Consider the following 25,392-nt stretch of genomic DNA (forward strand, 5'->3'; position numbering starts at 1 on the left):
GGCGGCGGCGGCGGGTGCTGCGGCAGCGGTAAGTGCTTGGGGCGCTGCGAGCGGCGGCGGCGACGGCCGGGCCGGGCGGGAATCCAGCAGCACCCTGGGACTGCTGCCGGCCGCCACCCCCTGAGGCTGCTGCTTCTTTATTTATTTAAGCCTCCCCCGTCGCATTCTCTCCCCTTTTTTTCTCGCTCAGCCCCCCCTGTTCGGTGGCCCCTCCGCGCCGCGCGGGGGAGGCCTCGTCGCCGGTGCCGTCCCCTCCGTGAGGCGCTGCGTCCGGCCCTGCCGCCTCGCACGCCGCCGTCCCCGCTCGCCGCGCCGCCGGGTCTCGTGCGAGTTACGTGGGGAACCCCGAAAGCAGTAAGCAAAATACCAGCTGAAACGGTACCGTGGCCTTAGTCTGTTCTAGCAGATCCCGATGTGCCTTCTTGGGCTCTGCTTCAGCCCTTTGTAATGTACTGTACAAGGTCTTGCTAGTGCCAAGCTAAGCTGTTTTATTATAGTATCAGAGAATACTTTTAAGGAATGGTGTATTCTCTGTTATTTCCCCCTATGCCTGGAATTCCACTCTAAAGGGGCTCGTCCAGATTAGGGTTTTTGAACAGGGAAGTTTTGCAGACAAAGTGTCTCTTCCTTCGAAATTGCGTAATGCTAATGTTGCTGCTGTGCAGACACAGTAGGCAACACTGAATGCAGAAATTAAAGAAGAGTGTATTTATATGGAGCCTGGGCACACTTGGGGTCATTATACAACAAGAGAATAGGTCGATGAAAGTAAAGGAAATTAAAGGTGTCGCACATGTATTAACCCACTGAAGTTGCGTGCAGCAACTTTGAGCTAATGCAAATAATGCTTTGTAGCCAGAAAAATACCATTGGGAATGTACTGATAGGGTTTTCAAGCTCTATGACGGGCATATTGATATTAACTTGTTGGCAGTTAATGCCATTGGATATGATTTGATCCATATAAGACAGGGTCTTATCTGCTGGTTTGTATGTAATGTATGTTGTTCTGAAATACTAAAAACTTCTTTGATGTAATTACTATTTCCATTTTCTTAAATACTTGTATTATTCACTTCATTTTAAGAAAGGCTTAAGTCTTTCTTTGCGTGTATCTGATTTTAAATATAGTTGTGATTGTCAGACCATCTGTGTGAAGAAACAATGTACTCTGATTTTCTAGCGTGCACCTTATCAAGTAGTTTAAAAGCATAGGAGAAATGTAGGCTGTTTCAGTGATGCCAACATTTAATTGCCTGCTGTGCACCTTATGTCTTCTCTTCCTCCCACTTATTTGTTCATGCTGTATCACACTCATCACACACTGGATGAGTGTAGATCGCTTGGCATGTGCAGTTGCCTGAACTGTCAAGCACCAAAGAATCACCAGTGTTTACAAGTCTTGAATAATCTGCAAGCTAAGGTAGTTTAATGGAGAGGATGCTGAAGCCAGAATTTAGATTTTCCTGTACCACGTAAGGAATTGAAAGAAGTCAGTGTGCTATCTTTACAGAGGGGTGCTTTGTGAAGGTGATAGACGTTCAATTAGTTAATGGGAGCTATGTAGGGATGGAGTGTGTCTATTGTACTTGTAATATTCAGGGAATATTATTAGCCTGTAATTATCCTATAGAATTTGTTACAATCCTCTGATAAACTAAGTTTAACTTGGTTGGGTTTCAGGATTTTCACAGAAGTGGCAAAAGAACATCCCTGCAAGGCTCAAATTTCAAAGCATGGGGATGTATGGCTTCTTTTCTTTTCTTTTTTTTTTTCTTTTTTTTTTTTTTTTGCATTTCCTAAGGAATTGCAATTACTGCATCTGCAGATCTGTCATAATAATAACTTTTCAGTTGGCTGACTGATTTAGACCAAATCTGACAGAAGAGAGAGTATTTTTCCTGTGAGTTTAGTGAAAATTGGTGGGTAGAATAAGCAGTCAGACCTGAATGGCTTAATTCCTTCAGGCAAGGCAGGAAGGAAAGCTCAGCCTTTATTGGGGAGGGGGAGAGGAGGGCAGTAGCAAAGTAGCATATAATCATGTATTTCTAGCTTGCTAATCAGCGTATGTGTAGCTTTAAAAAAAATCACAGTGCATATTTTATTGATGAGCTATCATAGATTTATTGAGTCCATTAGGATTAATTACCACCGGGAATACAGGGTTCACATTTTGACGATCAGTAATTTCCAGGAGTTTGAATGGATTTCCCAGATTGTCATCTGAATTAGGAATGTTTGTTTTGTTACTTAGCATTAGTATCTTGCATACTGCTTAATCTTCAGCCTTGTATTAAACTTGATTGATTAAACTTTTGATTCAAAAGCAAATTGTGGTTTATTTGCATTTTCTATGAAAAAAATCTTATATTTCCAGATATGAAGAAAAGTGTATGTAATCTCTGCAAAAGGCATTTGCAGAAAGCAAAGCAGCAAGTTTTCTGCATAGGCTGTGCTGGTTTCCATTTGTTTTAAATTTGTGTCTGGGACAAAGATAATGGATTTGGGATATGTAGTAATCTCAGTCTCTGAGATTCTTTCTGGTTAAGCAAAGCAAGGTCACCAAAGAGTGAAAATAAATGTACTGTGTTAGAGTTGGCATAATATTTATTTGTCATATACACAATATTTAGTTGAGTAAATAAATTTTGATTGAAGCATTCCTGTTATTTTTTTCTTTGTTATTTCTCATCTCCTACCTTTCTCATTTCTCTTGCATTTCCTCTTCCAATTTCCAGACCTTCCAACAGTTAAAATTCTTAGTGCTGTAGAATACTGAAGGAAATACCGAGTCTCTATAGGACAGCCATTTTGAGTTATGTGCTCTTGATCTATTGTTTTCCTCCAAAGAGATCTTTGAATACATTACGTAGGTCCAATACTAAATCTGCAAATGCATTTTGTCTCTTTTCTCTACCCTTTTCTATATTTGTTGGAAGAAAATGTAATCTAAACTCAGGAAGAAAGAGAAAAAGATACAGTTACGTGCTAATGATAAGAAATCAGTTGTTTTGATTTTTGTTTTCATGAATCAGTGGCTGTAGCAGGTACTCAGCTGTTTCCTAATGAGATGACTGACGTTATATAGCCTAGATCTTCCTTAGTTCTAATAATCATTGCCTGCTATACACCATTTGTCGTCTTTTCTTTCCACTTACTTTTCATCATCCATGTATTGTGTTTTAAATCAAGATCATAATTTTTTAAGATGCGAGGAGGCCAAGGCAGAATTGTAAATCTTAAAACACAATTAAAATGCAAAGTAGGAGAAGATGTGTTTATTAGAAGCATTACCTTTGACTCATTTGGTTAGTTTTGCATTTGCATGTTAAAAGAATCTGCAATTAACATGTTATCTGAAGAAAATGAGCAAGTAGCAGACAGGGAGGTGGAGGTAGCTTTCTAATGGGGTGGTTTTAGACGCTTGATAGATTGTTGGAGCTGCCCACTAAAGCAGCTGATCCACAGCTCTTATTCTCTTTGTATTGCTATACTTGGCACTTCAGCTGTTTCTCCTCTTGTTTCTTGCAATAGCTACGCTGTACGCTAATGAGAACTCTTGAGTACTCTTGCACCATTTAGCAGTGTATGGGGTATGCTTTGATTTTTTGGGCTGAGCTGTGTTGAAAATGAATTGGCAGCAGACATGGACAGGAGTGCTGACACAAAGGCTCCTTCATAGACAGAGGTGTTTCTTGTCTTTATGCCCTCTAACTTCTGCTGATCTCTGCTTCAGTGAGTTATCTTGAGGCCAGGAGTATAGTCTGCCAAAGCAAGAGTAAGGCAGTGCTCTAGGATACCTCGCTTACGTGTGCAAGTCCAAATGGTGCTGCTGCCATCCTCCTGCCTTGTATCCTTCCAGAGCTGGGACCATCACCAGCCCCTCTCTGCATTCCCATTCATTGCAGTTGCTACCAGGGATTCACTGCCTGCAAGAGGTAAGCTGCAGCTGTAGCTGGAGTATAGTAAGGGGTTCAGTAACTCCCAAACCTCTGAGGAAAAAGGAAGAATGTCCCATTCCTATGTAAATTATTTTTGCCAGCAAGATACAGGCAATACTGTCCCCCACAGCCACCACAGAGACCTGTCCCCTACAACTACTACAGAGATGAAGCAGCGTCTTCAACGGCTGTTCCGTACAGACAGTGGGCATGAGACGATGATTTTTCTTGCAGTTAAATCATAGGAAAATTGTACTTACAGAAAACAGGTTCATTCTTTGGACTAAGCTTGTTTGGTCAACAATTCAGAGATGGCTAAGGAGTGTTCTTAGCAAGATCACACTGGTTGCCTTTTCTCTATCTAAAGTTTGGGGGATTTGTTTTCATAATGAGACACCTGAAGTTGCCTGTTCCCAAGAAGCGTGGCTTCACAGGCTTGCTAATACGCCTCAAACGTTCCACTTCGTGAACAAGTGGATTGTTTCATGCCGACTTTGGGTATGACTTTCTTTGCTGAGATCACTTTAACTGTTTCTATTTGATATCTGGTTAGTCTTTCTGTTTCTACATCTGGACAAAGATGTAGATGACAGGGAGAGGAGTGTTTTCCCAATCTAGCTTGTGATTAAGTCCCTCCATAGCACGTAAAGTCTGAATGTATTTATTTCCTGTGGAGGACAGGAAAGGTTGTCTTTCCTCTGCTGTGACTTCATTTAGAAGGGCTCTTTGCACAGATGGAAGGCAGCTGTAATCCTTGAATGAAGTAATCCTGACGATGCCCCTATGCCTTGTATTAAACTGGCCCAGCGTTGCGATTTTGGGCCTTGAGACGATGACGGCACGCGTGGTACAGGCTGGAGGGAAGCAAGGACACGTGGGCTCCCTGGGGGCACTGTGGTCATTGGACGGGGCTTCATGTGTCCAACACAGCAAACACTAAGGAGCATTTGTGCGCGTGAACGCCAGCACCCCGAGCACCGTTGTGTCCCTCCGAGGAGATTTCTTGCTTGCCTTGGGAGGCAGAGGCTGCTGTCCTGACACATGCAGCTCCCCATGTGCACCTCGCCAGTGTGCACAGATCACAGATGCCAAGGGTGAGCTCACACTGTTCATGCAGGATGAAATGGTCCCTCAGGCAGAGGCAAAAAAGAGGTATTTTTAAATCCACCCTTCCCATATCTGCATTGCCTGCCTTTAGGAGGTCTGGTTAGTAGTTCGGACAAACCCTTCCAAATTTTTTTCTTTTAAAAAAAACTTGAATTCAGTTTGAGAAATGAATCTAGTGTAATTTCAATCACTGGAAATAAAAAGATGAAAAAAGAACATGGAATTTTTAACACCATCAAAATATGGTTCAAAAATTTGTTCTTTGTTACTGTACTAACTGTGCTGACGTACTCAGGGATACTCTGTATTTCCCTATACTGCTGCTTGTCAGTTTACAAACAAGGTTATCATCTCTGCCTGCCAAATTTCTTCTGTAATGTAAGCAAACGAGTAAAAGTAAGCATAATTAATAATGAGAGCATTTACTGTCTAAAAAGCTTCAGAAATAGAACTTTCTCAGTAGAGTATGAATAAAAGTATATTGTATATTCTTCACTATACATAGTAAGAACATAAGTCATTTTCAAAAATTAGCAACTAAGGTTAAGTTACCTAGTTGGCTTTTTAAGCAGATCCAAATGGCCTGTCAAAGGTGTCTAGCAATAACTCACTGGAAATTAATATCAAACGAGGGAAACCAAGAAAAAAAATCTAGTAGCATGGCTCACGGAAATAGCTTGTAAGAACTGACAGCATTTAAAATTAATGAATTTCTCACTATTAATTAAATAACAGTGCATCTTTTTGCTTTGTTTTGTTAAGATCAGGATTTTTCTTTGAGGAAATGGATATGTCTTCTCAGAAATACCCAGTCAAAAAACGAGTGAAAATCCATCCCAACACAGTAACAGTGAAATATACCTCCCATTACCCCCAACCAGGAGAAGAGGGAGATGAGGATGGTAATGAAGATACTGGAGTATTTATGGAGGAGAATCCTAAGAAAAGATTACTGAATGATGGCAAAAGGAGAGAAAGGACTTTTTTTGGTACAATAGACACCCAGCTTCAGCCACCACAATTGCCAAAATGTGATGACACTGGGCAATTCCAAAATTTCCCTGAAGGAAGTATCCTGCAGTTGAGAAAAACTTGGGTAGTCCTTTTTGGATCTGCTGTGGCTCATGGATGTGTGGCTCTAATAACAAGATTGATTTCTGATCGTTCCAAAGTGCCATCCCTAGAGTTAATTTTCATCCGCTCAGTCTTACAGGTGCTGTCTGTTACAGTTGTGTGTTATCACCATGAGCCTCCCTTTGGCCCCAAAGGGTTTAGACTGCGGCTCTTCTTCTATGGTGTCTGCAACGTTATCTCCATTACCTGCGCCTACACTGCCTTCTCTATAGTTCCCCCCAGTAATGGGACCATCATGTGGAGGGCTACCACTACAGTGTTCAGTGCCATTTTGGCTTTTTTACTACTAGATGAAGGAATGGCTTACATAGACATAATTACTGTAGTTGGCAGCGTGTTTGGTGTTTGCCTGGTGATGATCCCCAACATTGTGAGCGAGGAAGACTCTTTGTTGAGCACCTGGAAGGAAGCTTTTGGCTATACCATGACCGTGATGGCAGGTTTGACCACTGCTCTCTCCATGATAGTCTACAGGTCGATCAAAGATAACATCAGCATGTGGACAGCCCTGTTCACCTTTAGTTGGACAGGAACAGTGTGGGGAGCATCTACCATGTTTTTCCTTCAAGAGCCAATCGTTCCGCTGGATGGAGAAACCTGGAGCTATCTCCTTGCCATCTGCCTATGCTCCACAGCAGCCTTCCTGGGGGTCTACTATGCCCTCAGCAAGTTCCACCCTGCTCTGGTCAGCACCGTACAGCACTTGGAGATAGTCATCGCCATGGTCCTGCAGCTCATCGTGCTGCGAATCTTTCCAAGTGCTTATGATCTTGCTGGTGGAGCAGTTATTTTAGTTAGCGTATTTTTCTTAGCATGTTACAAGTTGTCCTGGAAGAATTTAGGAAGACAAGATTATCAAGAGATTCTGGATTCTTCCATTAAATGAATTCCAGTTTTGCTATCCAATCGTTGTATGTGGCTGTGTGAGAGTAACGTTTCAATTCTGTCTCTTCTAGAGTAGTCGTCGGGTTCTGTCTCTACTGTTTAAAAATTCACAGCTGATGTAGCAATGTTGGTATTTCCAGGTGAATTTGTTCTAGTGTGTAAAATCCCTGACATTTTTTGACGTGTAAGAAAAGTATATGTCTCCAGCATGTAGGGTATGGGAACAGAAGCATAGGCTGGCCTACAGAAGTGCAGGCCAGGTCATAGGTACCTTCCCTGGATAAGACAATACAGAGACAGAGCGATTCACTAGTGACTCTCATTCCCGTGTACTGTGATAACAGAAAAATGAACAGTAAAACATTAAAACAGTGGACCAGAATGCTTGAATCCCATGTAACACTTCCTCTGTATTGACTGTAATATTTTAAATGAAGCAATGCTAATATTTCTGTGATTTTAACTTGCCTTTCCTGTATGTACACAAAGAAGAGAATAAATCAGTAAAGCTTTTGTGCTGTTTGGTTAAAATTTCTATCTGAATTTAAATTGCCTGCAGGGAAAAGAGCTCCAAAAACTGGAGCTCTGGCTGAAGGACAGTTGGCCACAGCTGCGAGATAAAGGTCCCCAAGAGCTAGAAGATCTAGCAGGCAGGCAGCTGTCACCTGTTCAGACCATGTGAAGATGGTTCTGCCAGCAAACACTGACAGACTGTTTCATGTTGTGTGGAGCACTAGGTAGGAGGAATTTGTACAAAACAGAAGCAAAGATCCCTTCTAATAGTAGATTAGAAGGACACTGGCTTCAGCCACTTTCCCTAGAATTTTTTGAAAAGTCCTCACCTGATCCTGCTGGAGATGTTTTGTTATAAAATTCAGAGTAGGATCAGAGACTCGTTTAAAGGAGCCCAGAATTTGAAAAAGGCTAACAGGATTGTCAAAACAGGCTTGAGATTGTTTTCCCTAAAGCTTCTTTCCAATGCAAAGAATAATAGTTTCCTATAAAACTCTTAAAAACACCATCAACCAGATGCTTAAAATAACTTGCTGCAACAAACCCCTCGATAGGAATAAGCATGAAGCTAATTTCTCTCCTCTGCATTAGACCTGTCATCATAATTAGAGGAAGGAGACAGCTAAAAATTAATAGGATTAAGTGTCTCCACTCTCCATTATCAGGAATGTATCTCCTCTCGCTGAAGACTCTATAGTGCTCCAAAATACTCATCTGCAACTTTGATTTGGCCCATGATGGCAGTTGCAGAGTGGAGGAAGAGTCCCAGAATATTTCTCTTCAATGCTTTTCATCCAATAAAAAATAAATACAGACCTCTCAACTTGAGCCCTGTAGGTACTTCATGAGAGAAAAAGATGTTTCAGCCATCTGATCTCAGTACAGTACCTACAGCCGGACTAGGTTGGAGGTAAAATACCAGGGAGCTCATATATGCCATGATAGAGACATAGATCTATAGGGAAAGGAAGTTCTAGCTATGTAGATAAATAAAGCTGATCCAGAGAGCTGCACAGGGAAAGAGAGATAGGCAGTTAGGCACTTAGAGGGAGACATGGAAATCCTAAGGAATGCCATTGCAAAGATTAATTGTCATTGGATGATGATCAACAGATTTGGAGGCAGATTTGCATTACAGAGACAAAGAATGAATGTCCTTGCAAAAGAAAAAGGGTGGAAGTTTATCCGGGCTGTGCCAGGATCTGAAGGTATATGTAGTGTCTGGAAGGGCACTGGATGCTCTGGGGTTGTTCATCTCTCATTTGCACGGCTTGCCATCCTGATACCTTTCACCACCCAGTCTTGTAGCTGGATCATCTCCCAAATGCTATGGAGTTAAAAGAAAGCCGTTCAGTTTTACAGACAGGGAGAGAGGCAGAGGAATAGTGCAGGCCTCTGTCAGGCTGTACAGCTCTGGGTATGCTTCTGCCAAAGTTTTAGGGGATCTCTGTGATGTGCAATGTGACCCACATCCTTTGTGCCCCCCCCCCCCCAGGGGGCACCCACACAGCTGGTCTCCCTGGGGCCGAGTCTTCCACATCCTGCCGTCCTCTTCTCTCCCCCTTGCCCCTGTGCCTCCCCCTCAGCCATACACAGCACTGCCTCTCGCAGAGTCTGTTGAGCTGGTGGGGAAGTGCAGCTGCGAAAGAAGTGAAAAGAGCCCTCTGGCACTGCGGCTATGACCCCACCAGCCTCTCCCCCCCAACCACAGCTCCATTTGTACCCACAGTCTTCATGAGGATGCGTCTTAGGCATTTGCTTGAGGCTGCTGAGAGGCACTGGAAGAATGGGTCTAACCCAGGTCATTCTCCTGCCCTCAGAAGTTAAGCACTCTCACAGCTCTGGGGCTGGGACCCCTGCCAGGGCAAGGGGGTTGCTGCCACACATGTATCCCAGGCCTTGGCTGGAGCTGGCAGGCACTTACTCCTCTGGCAGTAGCTTCAGCAGGTTTGGTTCTTTCTGCTTCTCTGCAGATTTAGGATTCTTATCCTTTTCCCACTTCTGCTTAATCTTCTCCTTCAACCCTTCATCGTATGCCTTTCTCTTGACAAGGGAGGGCGTAGTGTCCCCAGGAGAGTAGGGTTTCTGCAGAGAAGAGAGACTTATGCACAGCACCACAGCTCGACAGCGCTGCCTCCCCCACTGCAGACCCCATAGGCAACTCTGACAAGGGACACGGCAGTAGCAGCTGGACAACTGAAAGTGTCACGTCACCACAGCCCCCAGTGGCAGAGTGGTGCGGTCTGGCCAGGGTTTGACTGTAATTCTCAGCCAGCTCCTCTACCTCAGCCTGCTGTCTTGTACAAAGGGGGGCAATTGCCATTTGTAGGAGCTAAGAGGAATCCTCCAGTGGGGTTTAGCAAGCCAGACCAACTGATCTTGGCTTTCTGGCCTCCAGTTGCAACATAAGCATTTGTGTTCACAACCCCCACTTGCTTCTCCAACAACTGACACCCTAGAAACATGTTTTGATCATGAGGAGATCCAATTTAGATGGTTTCTTTGCTTTCCCCATATATTTCTGGGCATCACATCTCCAGCTTTGACAAGGAAGTGACCAGGGTGGGAATTCATTTTTCCTCTCAGAAAAGGTTTCTTACCAAATGTTCTGTGCTCTGTAAGAGCTTCCTCCATCTTTTGATGTCAGTCTCTCTTGGAGTATAGCCATACTCTTCCTCTGGAACCACTTTTTCTAAAAGAGGTTTCAACTGTTACACAAGGGAAAAAAAAAACAATTGCATTTGAGACTGAGGTGTGAGCAGTGGAGATACCCATGAACAGCCTAACAGGCATCTAGTGACTATAAAGCCATTCTCAGGACGGTCAACACTATGTTTTTTTCCAGACCACAGAAAAATTAAATGCTTAGTCTCCTATTCACTGGAGACAACATTTTAAGTCAATGCACTTTGTTTCTAGCACTTCAGTTAAAAATTAGACTGAGAAAATCCTCCAGGGTTTACGATTACAAATAATATTCCTGGTCCCCTAACATATGTAAAGCTAGTAAAGAGAAGGACCAGCTGGAGGTGCATCCCTGCAGGCAGTCTGGATAGGACTAGCTCAAGCCATTCAGCTGGGAAAGCTTGTGTCCAGCTTCCAGTGGGGGAACCACAGGCAGAAACTGCCTCAGCTCAAGGCAGGGGTGATCCCTCACATCATCTCCCCAGCAGACCGCGAGTTTGTCCTGCAGCACACATGGCTGTCAGGTGTCAGCTGCCTCACAGCAGCAGTGCTGCAGTGGCTTCAGGACTTGAGATGCTTTCAAACCACAGTCCTTTGCTGAGAGAAAGGCCATTTTTCCACATGCTTTAAAATGCTGCCAGTACCTTGGCCATCCACTGCTTTTCCTTTTCTCTCCTAGCTAGTACGGCTGCCAGGTCTGCTCTTTCTCTCTGGCGCCTATCTTCGTCCCAGGTTGCCCAGCGGTTTTTTTGGTCCCATGGGGTAGGCAGGTATTGTATCTCCTGGAGGGTGACAGAAGCACACCAGTATGCAAGATCAGCCTCCTCTGCTGGGGCTTCGTTTCTCTCTTCCTCTCTCTGTCTCGCTCTCCTGCCTCTTGCCTTGAGCCCCTCTGGCAGCAATGTTTAGCTCCCAGGCTGTTACACACCCAACTGAAGCACTATCCTCTGCTGAGCAATCACCTAAATAATCAATGACCTGTAAAGATACTCAGTTTTTAATCCCACAAAAGCCTAACAGGTAACATTTCTGTGAAAAATAGTGCCCAATATATCTGTTTCACGAGGCCACAGAAGTACATCATATACTGCAAAAAAGGAATACTAACTTTCATCTTTTCAATTAACATTCAAGTGGAACAATTTAACATTCACATGAACATATACTAAAGAGTCTTTTAAGAATCAGTGCCCATGACTGTGCTTTTCCACAATTAACAGTAACACAATAATTGCACCAATCCCTATCGTGCAGCCCCTACCTTTCGTGCCCTGTTGTGACCTTCACTAACAGTTCCAGGTTGGTCATCAGGAGTGTGTTTGCTCTCAACTTTCTCATCCTTCTGGGAGCCCTCTGGCATTGCTAGCGGCTGGCTGAAAAGACAGACCTGCATGAGTTTGCAGAACTAGCCCATCGCACGTTCAGACATTCTGTCCTCACCAGCCACGTGCCTGCTTGTGCAGCAGAGGCAGCTCTGCTGGAGAGGCATGTGGAGGCAAATTGCTGCACTCAAAAGGAGAATGAAAGGCCCCGAGCTGTGACATTTAGGTGTAGCATGATGTTCCCCAGGGGCAAGCCAGAATGCCTAGATCAGAGCCCTCTTCTTATGAGCCAAGGAGAATCATTGTTGTTTAAATGACAGGTTCCTGGACATCACATCACCCTCTCCTGCTCACTGCTGGGTGGGCAAAAAGCTGTGTGTTCAGGGGTGGAAAATGGACTATTACAGGAGGAGACTGTCAAAGGAGAAAGTGATTGAGTCCTGCCATTTCTCCATCTTCAGTATGCCTCTTGAGACTGCCACAAAAACAGGTTTGGTATAAAAGAGGAGGCTTCTTATGAAGAAAATGAACCCTAAACAAGTAGTGAAAACAGACCCTGCTTTGCCTCCTTGTACAGGACAATTGCCCTGTGGAGCAGCATCCTTGGTGTTAAAACAGACTCAAATGTGTTTGATTCTGTTAGTCAGCTCTCCCTCCCCCAGCACATGGACCAGTGCTCAGACAGCAATGTCATCAAGGAACGGTTAGAAGAGCCCTTGGACTGAGCCCATGAGTTCCTGTTCATGAAACTGCAATAGTTTGACGGAAATAAGCACCATTCCCATCAAATAATCATGAGTCCCATAAACTAGGTACCCACTTGCCGTGCAGTGAGAGCATGCACCTCCCATGTGAACATCTCTCCATGTTAATCCATCCAGGGAGCCCAAAGTTCACAAGGACTCAACCACAAGCACAGCGTGCCCCTCCACTGTTTCACCAAGAAACTCACCTGACAGAAGGCTCTTTGATCTCCTCCTTTTTTTGTTCTGTTATCTTGACTGAAGAAATTCTCTCCTGGCCCAGGAGGTGCTTTCCAAGAAGGCTTGCTGTAAGCAGGAACCAGGCAGCCTCAGCAGAGCAGCATATTTGTGACAATTCAAACAAGAAGGACACACAAATCTGCTCAGGCCTTTTCTGAAAATTCCTGAGACGGCAACTCTGCTTTCCTGGTGGTCTTGTCTCCTAAGGGGCCCTAGACCCTTTCTGACACTAGCTCTCATCCAGCCCTTTGTTTCTGCAGCACAAACTTATTCCCTGCAGTGTTATATCTTGACTGCTTTCCTTACCCTTATTCTGCAGTGGGGAGCTAGCTAGGAGATGGTGACCCAAGAGAGTCTGGAATCTGGAGTTATAATTTCACAGAAAGGGAACAGTTTCTTGGATCTTTGTCCTGATGGCATATCCACAAAGGTGCTCCTTTGGCATACTGCCCCCGTAGACATGCTTTTGGTGAAGTTGATAAGTCATTGGAAGAAAAGAGCTAGAAATCTGACATCCAAAATGAAATTAAGCTTTGATACAGCTTAGATGCAGACGATTTTTCTCCTCAGATTAACAGAAATTGGCTTCATGAGCTATGTCACCTCCTTCATTTTTTACAACTTAAAGTTGAATTTGCTATTCACTTTGCAGAGCGATTTTCTCTGTTTGTGATGCTAGAGCTCAGTGGGTAAGTGCAACTCAGAGGTATCAACTGCCTGTGGCGTGCTGGGCTGTCCTGAGATCTTGTTGCCTAAGGAGTTGCTGCGAGTTGACCATCATGGGTAAACAGAGTCATAAGAGGCACATTTGACTGTACCATGCGTTGCATTGCAACCTCAGCTCTCATGCCCCAGCAGAACAGATGAAAGGAAAACCTACCGCTCTCCGTCAGGATCCAGCTCTTACTTTACCTTTTCTGGCAATCTTCTCATCAACCGTTTCTTTCCCTGCCTTCTTTCCCTGAGTGAGCTTTACAATTCTTTTTCTGTGAGTTTTCCAGAATGGTGGTCTATGTACCTTCTTTATCTCCAATCTGGAAACAAGAAGAGAGACCACTTGGAATAAAGGGCACCACATTCCCTTTGCAACTTGCGCTAAATATCAGGGCACAGAGGTGTTCTTAAGGCCGTAGCACAGGCAGCATCCTTAGGGCTGAGAAGTCTCCATTAGTCTCTTCTAGATTGCATTGCCAGTCTTTCGGGGAGAAAGTTTACCCTAACGCAAATCCTCCTTGGGGATCATCTGTCATCTTTTAGTAGGAGTCCACATAGGAAACAGACTCTTTTCTTTTTAACTCTTTCTCCAAAATCATTTTGACAGAGCTCTGCTGAACCTCACAAATATAAGCTTCCACCTTTGAGAAGTTGCTCCCATAATTTACCCAGGTCTCACAAAAGATAGGGAAATGTCACAAACGCATGACTTGTACAGATCTGGATCTCTGAGCCACCTTCCAAGAGATGCTCTCCATATTTCATCCATCCATCCTCCAACTTCAGCAAACAGAGAACATCTCCATCTCCACCACAGAGGGACTAAAACTGTGTTCAACGAGTCAGCCGCAGGTGACAAAACAAATGTACTCACCTTGGAAACATGAAGATACCTGCATCGCTGTCATCACTCTGAGGCACAATGGATTCCCTGTCCGTTATAACTGAATCCTTTGTCATTGGATCCTGCAATGGTGACAGCAACATGCGAGATGGTGCCAAGGATGTGATCTTTCTGCTCACAGAAGCAGGCAGTCTTTCTGCTGCTCAGAGACGGAGTGGCCCCTCTGCAATCCTCTAACTCGGGACCTTTTGTCAACACCAAAGCCTTGTTCTGGCAAGGAGGTGCAGCACAGCACTGAGTAAATACTGAGTAATAAACTGCCAGGCTTTTTGCAAAGGCAAGAATCAAGATGCACAGCCAGGAGAGCAGTTCTTTGCTAACGGAGGAACCCTCAGAGGCCAGTGCAGGGGAAAGCAGCAGATTAGCCAGGTTTGACCCAGGGCAGCTCCTCTGAGTGTCACTGACACACTAAGCAGTGGGAAGAGCTCTATGGAGACTTCGCAGTGTTGTAGCCCATGTGACTGCACAAGTCACAGCCTGCCCAGAGAGACCAGTTCACAAGTGCTGCAAGAACATTTCTAAGGATTTCAAATGCAGAGAAGTAGTAGGAAACCAAAAAACTTACGCGGAGAAGAGCTTCTGCCAGAGTCCCAGTCTGATCTAGAGTTTCAAGGAACTCTTTGTAAAATCTCATACGCACTCTGTTTTCTCGGATAACGAGAACACCAATGTCTCTGAAAACAAAGTCCACGTCGCATGCGTTTTCAAGAAGGCGAGACAAACAGATCAGGGTCTCCTCCATGCACCGCTCCACTGTCCTCTTGCGAAAGAAGGGCTCCAAGCGCATCTTGTGGTGGTACACTGGCAGAATCATCACGTCCCCTGTGACACCCCAAGAGAGCAAGAATCACATATCCCACCACAGAGCAGACTAACAGGAAGTTTTGGCAGGTCCAGGCTCACAGACAATTGTTGCTACACTGCTGGCATCATCAGTGCCACACTACAGCTGCAGGATTAGCACCAGAAACCAGAGCTAACTTGATCACTGGTGGTGTTTTGTACCAGCTACTGCCTCCACCTCTGTTTTGAGGTAGTCTCCAACTGATGCCAACCCACTTTGAACTAGACTGAGTCTATAAAAACCAGTCTGATCGCTGGTGTTTCTCTACTCATGGTCTGAGTGTGATAAATATGGATTAGCTTTAAATTGCCATTAGCCAGCAATCACCACAATACCAACCAGGCACAAGTGGCACAGAGCCACTCGTTAAAGCCTTTCAAAGATAGGGAGTTTAATTTTATGGAGTGTTACTATAAAGTTATTCTGAAAGGATCCTTCTTAGACACTGCTCCTTGGTGGGCTGCTTGATTTGGATGAGCTGAAATTGTTCACGGATGTTAGGAAGGAAATTTGTGCTTGTAACCATCACCTAGGAGCAGCTCCTAGCACCCAGCCATGAGGTGGCCTGAGGGGAAGCCAGGGTTTTCATCACTCCTTACCAGGAATGTCTCTGTTAGTGTATTTGATCTGATGAACCACTGCAGCAGTCACAGATAGATTAAATACAGGTCTCTGAACAGGAAGAAGGTCGTTGTTCCTTGTTGGTAAATATTGTCTAACAACAAAGAATGTCCCAAGTCCATTGATTTTCACTCCCTAAAAACAGGGCAAAAAGAAAAAGTACTTTTTCAGATGAAAAACCTGATCCATTGCAGTCAGTGACCAAGAGGCTGCTGAAGCCATCAGGGCTGGTGGGGAGGAACAGGGTACAAACCTTACCCTGTTCATTAGTAGGTGTCGTTGAATGTACTCAGCCACACCATTCCAGATACTGACAATATCTGGAAAGCAAGTGAGAAGCAGGTGATGCTCTGCATCAGCGAGCTCACACCCTTAACTGGTGAGGTGGCAGGGTAGTGACCTCCACAGCCCTCCAAATTGAGGTGCAGCATTGAGTCTTGGGATTTCTAGGAGTTTTGTTGAGAGCCCAGGCACCATCTGGAGCTGAAACAGAGACCTGAGGTCTGTTTAGGTCGAGGGGATCCTGTGGCTGATACCCAAAATGGAAAGGTATTCGGAGTTCAGAGCTGCCAGTTGGGAGATGCAAGAATTTGTAGTGAGAAAAGCCCAGAGGCAGTGGCTGGAATCCCAGCAGAGAAGGAAATTGTAGATGAAAACTCAAAGGCTTTATTCCTGTCATTGGGAAGGCAGCCTCTGTGCAGCCCAGCAGGAGCTGCACGACACCTTTCCTCAAGGCAAGCCTCAGGTATCAGAGCCTCCTTCTGGGTGGCACCACAGCAAGACCTTACCCTCCTGCTGAAGCTCCATGAGCATCAGGTACTGGTGCAGCTGGTACCGCCTGTAGAGAGCATCCCAGCGTGTCACCATCGCTGCCTCACTCTCCCGTGCTCAGAGATGGTACCTGCAGCTGAGAGTGATGAGGGACCCCCCCCCGCCTCCTCCTGCCCCAATCACCCCCAGCAGGCCCAGGCCTGCTGCCCTGCAGCCCTTGCAGTGTGCTGTAGGGAGGAGCTGTGCTCTCCCAGGCCTTGGGGGACATGCAAAGAGGGCTGGTAGCACTGCAGACCATGGAGCCATTGCCATGGCAAGGGAACGTCCCATTGTGACCCCCTCTAGGTGACAGCCCTAGCCATGTTTGCCGTATGACAGAAGGGGAGCCCTGGGGTTACTGCCACACAGTGTCACCAAGATGGGGTGACTATGTTGCTTTGGGAAACTGTACCTGCCATGACTGTGGTTGGAGAGCCTGGCTCAGGAGTATCATCACACCAGAAGAGCCCCTCTGCTACTTAGGGCGAGCAGCACACACTCTATTTCTGTAATTTTTGCTTTCCTAGCTCTGTTGGATGAGAAAAAGCAATGCTGAACGCACAACAGAAATGGTGGTGGTGGGTGTTGCAGGGTAGGGCTTCTCCAGCTCTCAGTGCCAAGGAGGTGTGTGAAATACCAGGGCCTGAGGGCAGGGGGACAATGGTACCTTATCTGCAGGGGAGCAACCAGAGTTAGCATGCCAGTCCTCAGCAGGGAGCAGGATGAGTCCAAACCCACTGGCTTCTTTTCCCTCTCCTTCCTTTCCTTGCTTTTTGCTTTCCATCTGACCTCACATATAAACTCAAATCACACAGGCCCTTGATCTGCACTGTAATCGAAGCCCCTGCACCATGTTGGCAGAACAGATGGAGACTCAAATGCAGAAATCCTGCCAGCAAAAGCACCGGCTGCCTGTTTTTGCCTTACGAAACCACCTGGAGCATCTCTAATGCAGGTACCACTTGAGTAGAGGGAAAGGGTTCAGACTGCAGTTGTAATGGGGCCCACAAGGTGGGTTTGGCTCTCTCCCCTCTGCCAGCCAGGGGCTGTGGACACCTCCCCTCTCCAGCTGACCTGGGTCCCGCACAGAGCCTGAGACATGACCATTTTCTGAGGGGAAAAAAAAGCATCAAATAATCCCAACCAGTCCCGTTACTCCCAAAACACAACGGAAAAGGCATTTTACTTTGGAAAAAGCCACAGCAGTGGCATTCACTTTTATTCCTATGAACACACAGGGAGACCAGACCCCCCAACAGTCAGCGAGACCAGCCAGCAATGCTCCTAATGCATGTGACGCTTAAATCCTCCTGCCAGTCATCAGAGCGACTGCCTTGGCCACGCAGGGGCAACGCATTTCCTCAGGTGCTGGCACACACTCAGGGCAGCCCCCACAAGTCTTTTCTTTAGGGATACCTGCAGCTTGTGACAGGAGCTCTGCTCACTGTGGGAAGGACAGGAGGAAGGGCAGCAAGTAAGGCAACCTAGCGCTGGGAAAACCATACCCAATACCATCCCAGCCAACAAATCCTTGGTAACTTAGGGCCCTGTCAGGCAAGGGCAGTTCCCAGCCCAGCACCTTGCTGTGCGACTATAAACTCCTCACTTGCTGAAATACAGCAGGCAAACTTGCTTTGTTGAAAGGAAAAAAAAAAGGCAAAAAAAAAAAAACTCCATCTCCCACAGCCTATTATCCTCTGGAGGGAGTCAAGCATTGAGACCCTGTTGCATCCATACACACACACACACACACTTGTTTGCAGCAGCTGGGTATGTGCTAACAAGCAGGGAGCAGCCTGGCAGCAAGGCTCCCCAAATGCCTGCACTGGGCAGCAGATACAGAGTCCTGAGCAAGCCTGTGATGCGCCGCCCCATCCCCAAAGCAGCACAGCTGCCCCCTTGGCGCAGACCACACTACCCTGCACTTAAGCTTCTCTGCTCAAGCAGCAGAGGCTGTGGAGATACACCAGCCCTCTCTACGATCCCTGCAAGGGCAAGCTGAAATACAGCTAAGCTAGCCTAAAAGCATGTTCTTGCTGAAACTGGTCATGCTGCTTCCTCCTCCTGCTACCACCAGCCATCATTTCCCCGACATCCAACCTGTGATCACAAAGCTAGCTGATTAGGTAGAAAGTTAATCCTACCAAAAATATTCAACCAGAATTGACTCAGTCCACTGCCATATGGTTGCTAGATTGGATGCAGAGTTGGAGAGGCCTCTGTCAGCAGTGGCTTGCAGTTATCTTGGCTACTGTCTTGCACCCCTGCAGCTAGCATAGAGGGAACAGCTGCTCTAACCAGGTTGTTTAAAAGGTCTGTTTTGCATGGAGGCAGCCAGCACCCAAAGGGAATAATAATCCTGTCCCAAGAACCTGGGTGACGGCCGGGGAGCCACACTCTGGGCCTAAGGGGCTCTGTCCTGGTCCAGCTGCGCCACTGCCTGCATGAGGTCCTGCACAACCAGATCCACATCCTCCCGGGTCGTGTCTCGCCCCACACTCAGCCGCAAGGCGTTCTGTGCCACATCATAGGGGATCCCACAGCTGAGCAGAATCGAGGAGGGCCTGCAACAGAGAGGGAGGTGAGCAGGGTTTAACTCAAGGGCTGAGGAAGCACATGCATCACCCAAAAGCTTCACAGAAGGCATGAAATGGAGCATCTCTCCAGATGTACTCCCAACCAAACCTGTCTCCTCAACAGCAGCCTGCCTGCTTTCTGAAGGCACGTGCTCCTGCTGGGCTCATTGCCCTTCAGTGGATCTGGCCCCTTCCCCTCCAGGGAGGAATCTCCTTAGTGTCCATGTGTTGGCAGCTCTGCCCTGTCTGTGTGGCATTTGCTTCAGACCGGCTCAGAAGCACCTACTGTCCCCACATACTCCCAAAGGAGCTCTCTGAAGAGATCCTACGTGGGCTTGAGTGGGTGAGCTTAAGCACAAAAACTTAAGGTGGACTCTTCTAGCAGTACCAGTTGAGGAGCACCTCCAAGGTTAGGTGGCTCATCAGAACCAGAAGGGGTATGATCCTTCCCAGCAGGACAGCTGTGGCTACACATTTCAGATGTGCTCCCTGCAATAACCCCTCCTTTGCTGCCCTTCAGCCCCTCTGAAGAGTTTTACACCTCTGCTGCTCCTGGTAACACTGCCCACAGCCATTCAGTGTCCCTTTCACTTTCTTGTTCCCCCCTCCCTGCTGCTCTCCCATTGGGAGAGGACTTGGGCCTGGAAAAACCAGCTGCTTACCGATCCCCCTTCTCGGAGTGGCAGGCGGCCCCAACACTGGCAAGAAGTGTCTTACAGCGCGACAGCACCCTTCGCCCTGCAGGGCACACAAGCACAGATCTCCCAGCACCCAGGCTGCCGCCAAGGGCGGCCTGCAGTACACTGCCTGCCTGCATCTCCATGCCCAAGCTGCAGCTGGGTGCCTCTGTGCTCAGGCCTGTGGCAAGCTGTGCAAGGCACGCGCTCAGCTCCACAGGGACCACCACGGGGCAGTGGTAGGGTGAGGGCATGCGGGAAACATATGGGCAGAGCTACCTTGAAGGCCTGGGCCCAGGATGGAGAAGTTACAGGTGTTGCAGAGTCGCCTGGAGCCTGTAAACTGGCTGTTGAGGTGGATCTTCTGCTTCCTGAAGGAGGCCTAGAGAAATCAGAGGGCTATGAACCACTCTAAGAACATAAGCAGCTCTGTTCTGGCCAGGAAGCAGCTGGGCCAGAGGGTCATGCCCACCCTGGCTCAAAGACCTGGGGAAAATACACCTGGTCCTCCCTCACAGAAACTTCTATTTTGCCCCTCTGACTACCTTGAGAGCCCCAAGCGAGGTGGGCAACGGCCAAAAGGAGCGGCTGGAGTCTGCCACAACCCCCCCCCCCCCATCACCAGCGAGGAGATGGGGTGAGCAGCTGGGGCTGTTGCCAGGACCAGGCACAGACGAGATGGGAGCTGCAGAGTTAGACTCATAGCGTTAGACCGAGAGAGGGATGGGCTGTGTCTTCTTCCCATCCTAAAGCTGGGCTGGATGAGGGATGGCAGAAGGAAGACTGGTCTAAACAACTCCCTTCCCTGGTGCCCCTGCTCTTACCCAGCCTGGACTTAAGCACCTTTAGCCTGTTTTCTCCCCTCCTTCACCACCACCTGCATCTCTCCTAGCACTCTCATGTGCCTGCCACTCTGCAAGCTGAAACCCAGGGAGGGGAGAAATGAATGTGAATCAGGTCTGCTCACCTCCAACCTGGCCTCCAGGTAATCCCGAACATCCCGCATGTGAGCCTCATAGGCCTCCCAGTTCCTACTCACTAGCTCTGCAGCCTGCGGAGAAAGAAGAACCCGGAGAGGCTCCATCAGCAAACCCCAGCCAACTCCCCCTGTGCACGGCCTCCTGGCATGCCAGTCTAGCCCTGGAAGAGCCTCTGCGTTTGCCAGGTCGCCCGCACATCCCTGGCAGGCTGTAGGTGCCTTGTGCAGCACATAAGCTGTGTGACTGTCCCGCTGCCAGGGAGGCTGTGTGGTACAGCCCGTACTGAGTGCTTCAAAGCAATTCCTTTGACTGCTGCTGGAAACTCCCATCTCCCTTCCTTGGGTTTTGGGTGTCCTCCTGCACCCATGGTCTGTCACTCCTAAAGGTCTGGGAGTGCAGCAGGCTGGTTCCACCAGGCAGCAGCTCCAGGGAAATGCTCATGACCCCCTGCTCACCCTTTGCCATCACCAACTCACTTTGCCTAGGCCAGCGATCATCGGGGTGTTCTCGGTGCTGGAAGGGAAGAGGAAGCAGTGACTCGTCATTTCCCTGGACCAGCAGACAGCACAGCCCACCATCCAGCCACCTTACCCTGGACGGAAATTCCTCTCCTGCCCCCCTCCAAAGAGCATTGGGTGCAGTGGGGTGGTGATGCCAGGGCCATGCACGTACAGCGCACCGATCCGTGGGGCGTAGAACTGCAGGGACAAACGGCCACCCTGAACCAAGGGCCTGGAGTCTTGGTGCCTTTTTGCTGTGCACACACCGAATCCAAGAGTCCTCCAGTGCTGACCCCAGCCCATCTCACTCACACAAGCTTCACTGCTGTCCTCAGCCTCCTCTGCATGCTCTACAGTCAAAGACCTGCTCCCCACTCAGGTGGGCTTCAGCTTCTTGCCAGGCACTGCCAAACAGGTTTCTCCTGACCTGCAGGAGCCCTGTCACTCACCTTTGCCCAGCAGTGGCCCTGGGATCCAGGAAACCCACAGCTCCCTGCTTGCACCCCACCATGCTCTTGTGACAGACACACAAGCCTGTTGCCATTCCAAACAGACATGATGGTGTCAATGCCCCAGGTGCCACCTTGATGTACCCACAGCTGCCATGGCCCAGCTCTGCTCTCACCTCCATACCCTCTCTCCAGAGCTGGGTCAGCGCTGCATGTAAAGCACCTCAGCACTGGAAGAAGGAAGGGCCAGGTGGTGGCACCTCCCAAAGTCCCAGCAAAGTGCTGGGGCAGAGCTGGGATCAGTAGGTCTGAGGACAGTAGATGAGAGAGGAAGAGTAGGTGCTGGGAAAGACATTCCCAGAGAGGAAGTGAGGGTTAGGCCCCAGGGATAAGCCCAGCATCAGAGAGCAGTGATGAGATGAGGGCTGCGGGCAGTGAGAGGACATCACCTCCAACTACAGCCCCCAAACCATGCTGAGATCTTGTGCAACTCATTGTATCACAGTACATGTACCATCATGGGGGAAATCAGTGGCACAGACTGCTGATGGAGGTTGGGGAGAGTTAAGACTTGTCTTCAGAGTATCACCCAGTGGCTCAGGCCACTGAACAAGCATCTAGCAGCCTAGATCCCCCATCATCCTAGGGGAGAAGAGTGGGACACCGGGGCTCGGCCACATGAGTGTGGAGAACCATGAAGGACCTGCCCTTGATCCAACCACTCCTTCCCTTGTGGTGTCATTCACAAGGAGACAGATCCAAGCCCCTCGCTCCAATGTCTCACAGGTAAGAGACTTCTGCTCCACAGCCCGAGCAAGGCCAGGCCAGGATCCTCCACAGAGCCGACAGAGGGATGTGCTCTAGCCCATGCGCTTCTTGTCCAGACACAGCTGGATTTCTCCACCTTCACCTTTTGCCACTGCATTTCCCACAGCTGCCCTGATATGGTCACACTGCAGAAAGGCACCTGGGCACCGCAGCAGAGGAGATGATTCTGCAGGGAGAACAGCTCGCCAGGCCACACGAGCAGGGCTGTACCTTGTGTCCCACGATGGTGAGGTAATCCACTCCCAGCTCCTGCACATCCACATGCCCCTTGCCAATCATCTGTGCCGCATCTGTGTGCACCAGGATCCTGGGCAGTCCCACTCCTGCTCTCTTCCGATTGAGGGCACAGATGCGCTGGCTCAGTTCTGAGACAGGCTTGAGAAAGGAAGAGGGTTTGCATTTGAGTAACTGTTTGTTCCCTCTTATCATACTCTTTTGCAAGGATGTCTCCCAGACACCTTCTGCAGGCTGCATGATCCTATCTTATCCCACTTGCTGCCCCGTAGGTCACCAGCTCACCATGATGATGCCAGTTTCGTTATTGGCCAGCATGATGGAAACCAGGCAGGTGGTTGGCCGGACCACAGCAAGGACATCATCCACTTCAGCCTGCCCACTTCGTGTGGACACAGGCACGAAGGTGGCTTCTGCAAGCCAAGAAGAGAGCCCCATGCATTAGCAGGCAGCCCAACAGAGCCCAGGGCAGCCCAGTGAGCAAGCAGGGAGAAGCACTCTGGCTCTTGGGGCACCAGCATTGGATGCCAATGGGATAATGCACCCAGCTTGTGGGAACAGGAGCAATGCACAGGGTGTTAGTACCCCTCAGAGGAGAAAAGGGGAACACCCATGGAGCAAATAGGTCTCCATCCTCCTCTGCCTTCCAGATCTAGCACAACAAAAACACTAACTGGCAAAATCCCCCTCTTTTACAACCATGAACTCGAGCCTGTGGCCAGATGCCCCCACCTCTACCCTGCCGGCAGCCTCCTTCCAGCCCTCTCTTGGGCACCCACACTCACCTGCCAGGCCCTCTTTCACCAGATGCTCCAGTGGCAGGCGCACAGAGTCGTGCTCCACATTTGATGTTATGATGTGTGGAGTGGTCCCCACTGCTGGTGGGCTACTGTCCCCAGGCCCATCCTGGTCCTGCTCCAGGCTCTCTCGGAAGTGCCTCAGGGCAGTGTGGATCACTAGGTTGTTGGCCTGTGAAGAAGGCAGGGGGCCAAGAACCAGTGCAATATCCTTCCTCTCTATTGCTCACTTGCTTGAAAGGAAATGAAGGGCACTGAGGAGCTGGTCACAGCCAGACCAGCCTGATGCCTGCTGGCACCTGGGCCTTCAGTCAAGGCAGGAAGCTGAGGCTTCACCTATACTCCGAGGGACAGCAGGAAGACTGTGTGCTGTCCCTCTCCATACAGAGGACAGGGCCAGTCACCTTCCTGGGTGCTCTTACCTCTGTGCCCCCTGAAGTAAAGATGATATCCTCTGGCCTTCCTCCCACCATCCTCGCCAAGCTCTCCCGGGCAGTGCTGATGATTTCTTTGGCCTTCCTACCTAGGAGGCGAGGCACAAGGAGCTCTGTTATGTGTCTGATGGAGAGCAGCTAACAGGTAGTTATGCTAGTAGCTCAGTCCTGAACCAGAGAAGGCTGCTGGGCCTTAATTAGGGATATTTAGTGTCCTTAATGCCCTCGTGTATCCAAGCAGACTTCCAGGAGCTTGAGGTTTTACACAGGAAATAAGGGTTTCCTCTATGTTTCTTAGGATCCTCCATATGAGTCTACGTTGCAGCACAGGGAGAAGAGTGGAATCAGACAATGGTGGCAGCAAGCCACTACCGCTGCTTGCAGGTGACACAGAGCCTCCACTACCACAGAGGCCTCCACACGGTGAGGCCAAAGGTGGGAGATCCAGACCCAGAAGCATTACACTGGCCACAAGAGCCAGCCTCAAACGCAGGAACTGCTGGCCCCAAACCACCTGGAGGTTTCCACCCACGCAGTGCTGGGCTGAGGCTGGCCAGAGCTGCGAGCCCAGCCCTGCGCCACCCACCCTGCCCCCAGCTGCCCCCCTACCTGCTCCATAGGAGCTGCTGGGATTGCCCCAGGCCTCGCGCATGGCCTCCGACACGGCCTCCATCACCTCCGGGGCCACGGGCGTGGTGGCGTTGTAGTCCATATACACCTGCATGTCGGGCCGGGCCTGCAGCTGCCCTTCCGTGGGGCTCTGTGGGGCAGCGAGAGACCTACAACCGCCACACAGACCCTCCGAGGCGCCCCCCGGGTCGGAATTTATGGCGGGCTCCTGAGGGGCCGCGGCCCCGGCCACTGCCCAATCAGCGCTCTCCCCGCCTCAGCCGCAGCTCCCGGGCACCCGCCAATCAGCTCCCTGCTAGGCCGCTGCTATTGGCTCCCCCGCTGGCAGCACCCGGCTGACGCCCAGTCAGCTCCCGTCACCTCCTCTTCTCCCTCCCCCCCGCCTCGCAGAGCCCGGCCATTGGCCCAAGAGCTCAAGCCCCTCCGGGGCGGCCATTGGCCCATGGTCGGCGGCGCCCGCGCCGCGGCCAATCGGCTCCCGCCCTGGCGTCCCGCGCAGGCGCCCCCCCCGCCCACCTGCGCCACCGCCCGCCGCCGCGGGGCGCTGTGGGCCCGGCCGGGGCCGCGACGCCGCTTCGGGCCCTCGCTCACACGCGCCGCTTCCTGCTTTCGGCGCCGGCCAATCCGCGGCCCGCGCCCATAGAGCCGGCGGGGTTCCGCTTCCCACCATAGAGAGGCGAGGCGCTAGAGGGGCGGGAGCGGGGTGGCCTTCCGCCGAAGGGCGGGCGGAAGGGCGGGCGGGGGCCGCGGCGGCGCTGCCCCTCTCTAAGATGGCGGCGGCAACCTCGTCCTGTCCCCCCCGCTGCCTCCTGCGCAGGCTCCGC

At 49.2% G+C, this 25,392-nt stretch overlaps 2 protein-coding genes across 4 annotated transcripts; one reads left to right on the forward strand and one right to left on the reverse strand.

The window, feature by feature from the left end:
• The first annotated feature begins 388 nt into the window (after positions 1-388).
• Positions 389-7,580, forward strand: SLC35G2 (solute carrier family 35 member G2). Its single transcript, XM_085303925.1, has 2 exons — positions 389-758; positions 5,811-7,580. The coding sequence occupies exons 1-2, from the start codon at positions 685-687 to the stop codon at positions 7,066-7,068; spliced, it is 1,332 nt and encodes a 443-aa protein (XP_085160051.1). The 5' UTR covers positions 389-684; the 3' UTR covers positions 7,069-7,580.
• Positions 7,581-17,643: 10,063 nt separating this feature from the next.
• On the reverse strand, positions 17,644-24,801 carry SCLY (selenocysteine lyase). 3 transcript variants are annotated; one of them, XR_014895740.1, is made up of 12 exons: positions 24,548-24,801; positions 23,927-24,027; positions 23,493-23,676; positions 22,993-23,120; positions 22,684-22,848; positions 21,288-21,394; positions 21,173-21,209; positions 20,684-20,767; positions 19,996-20,098; positions 19,702-19,777; positions 18,608-19,027; positions 17,644-17,907 (listed from the first exon to the last, which is right to left on the reverse strand). XR_014895740.1 is itself a non-coding variant. In XM_085303924.1 (12 exons), the coding sequence occupies exons 1-11, from the start codon at positions 24,660-24,662 to the stop codon at positions 18,868-18,870; spliced, it is 1,260 nt and encodes a 419-aa protein (XP_085160050.1). In that variant the 5' UTR covers positions 24,663-24,801; the 3' UTR covers positions 17,644-17,907; positions 18,836-18,867. The 3 variants fall into 3 exon arrangements, 2 of the variants coding, with proteins under 2 accessions (XP_085160050.1, XP_085160049.1); XM_085303924.1 differs by having other exon boundaries at positions 18,836-19,027; XM_085303923.1 differs by having other exon boundaries at positions 17,644-19,027.
• Between the last annotated feature and the right edge of the window lie 591 nt (positions 24,802-25,392).

This window comes from Rhea americana, unplaced genomic scaffold (genome assembly GCF_003343005.1).
Source record: "Rhea americana isolate MKP2758 unplaced genomic scaffold, rheAme1 scaffold_200, whole genome shotgun sequence".
NCBI lineage: Eukaryota > Metazoa > Chordata > Aves > Rheiformes > Rheidae > Rhea > Rhea americana.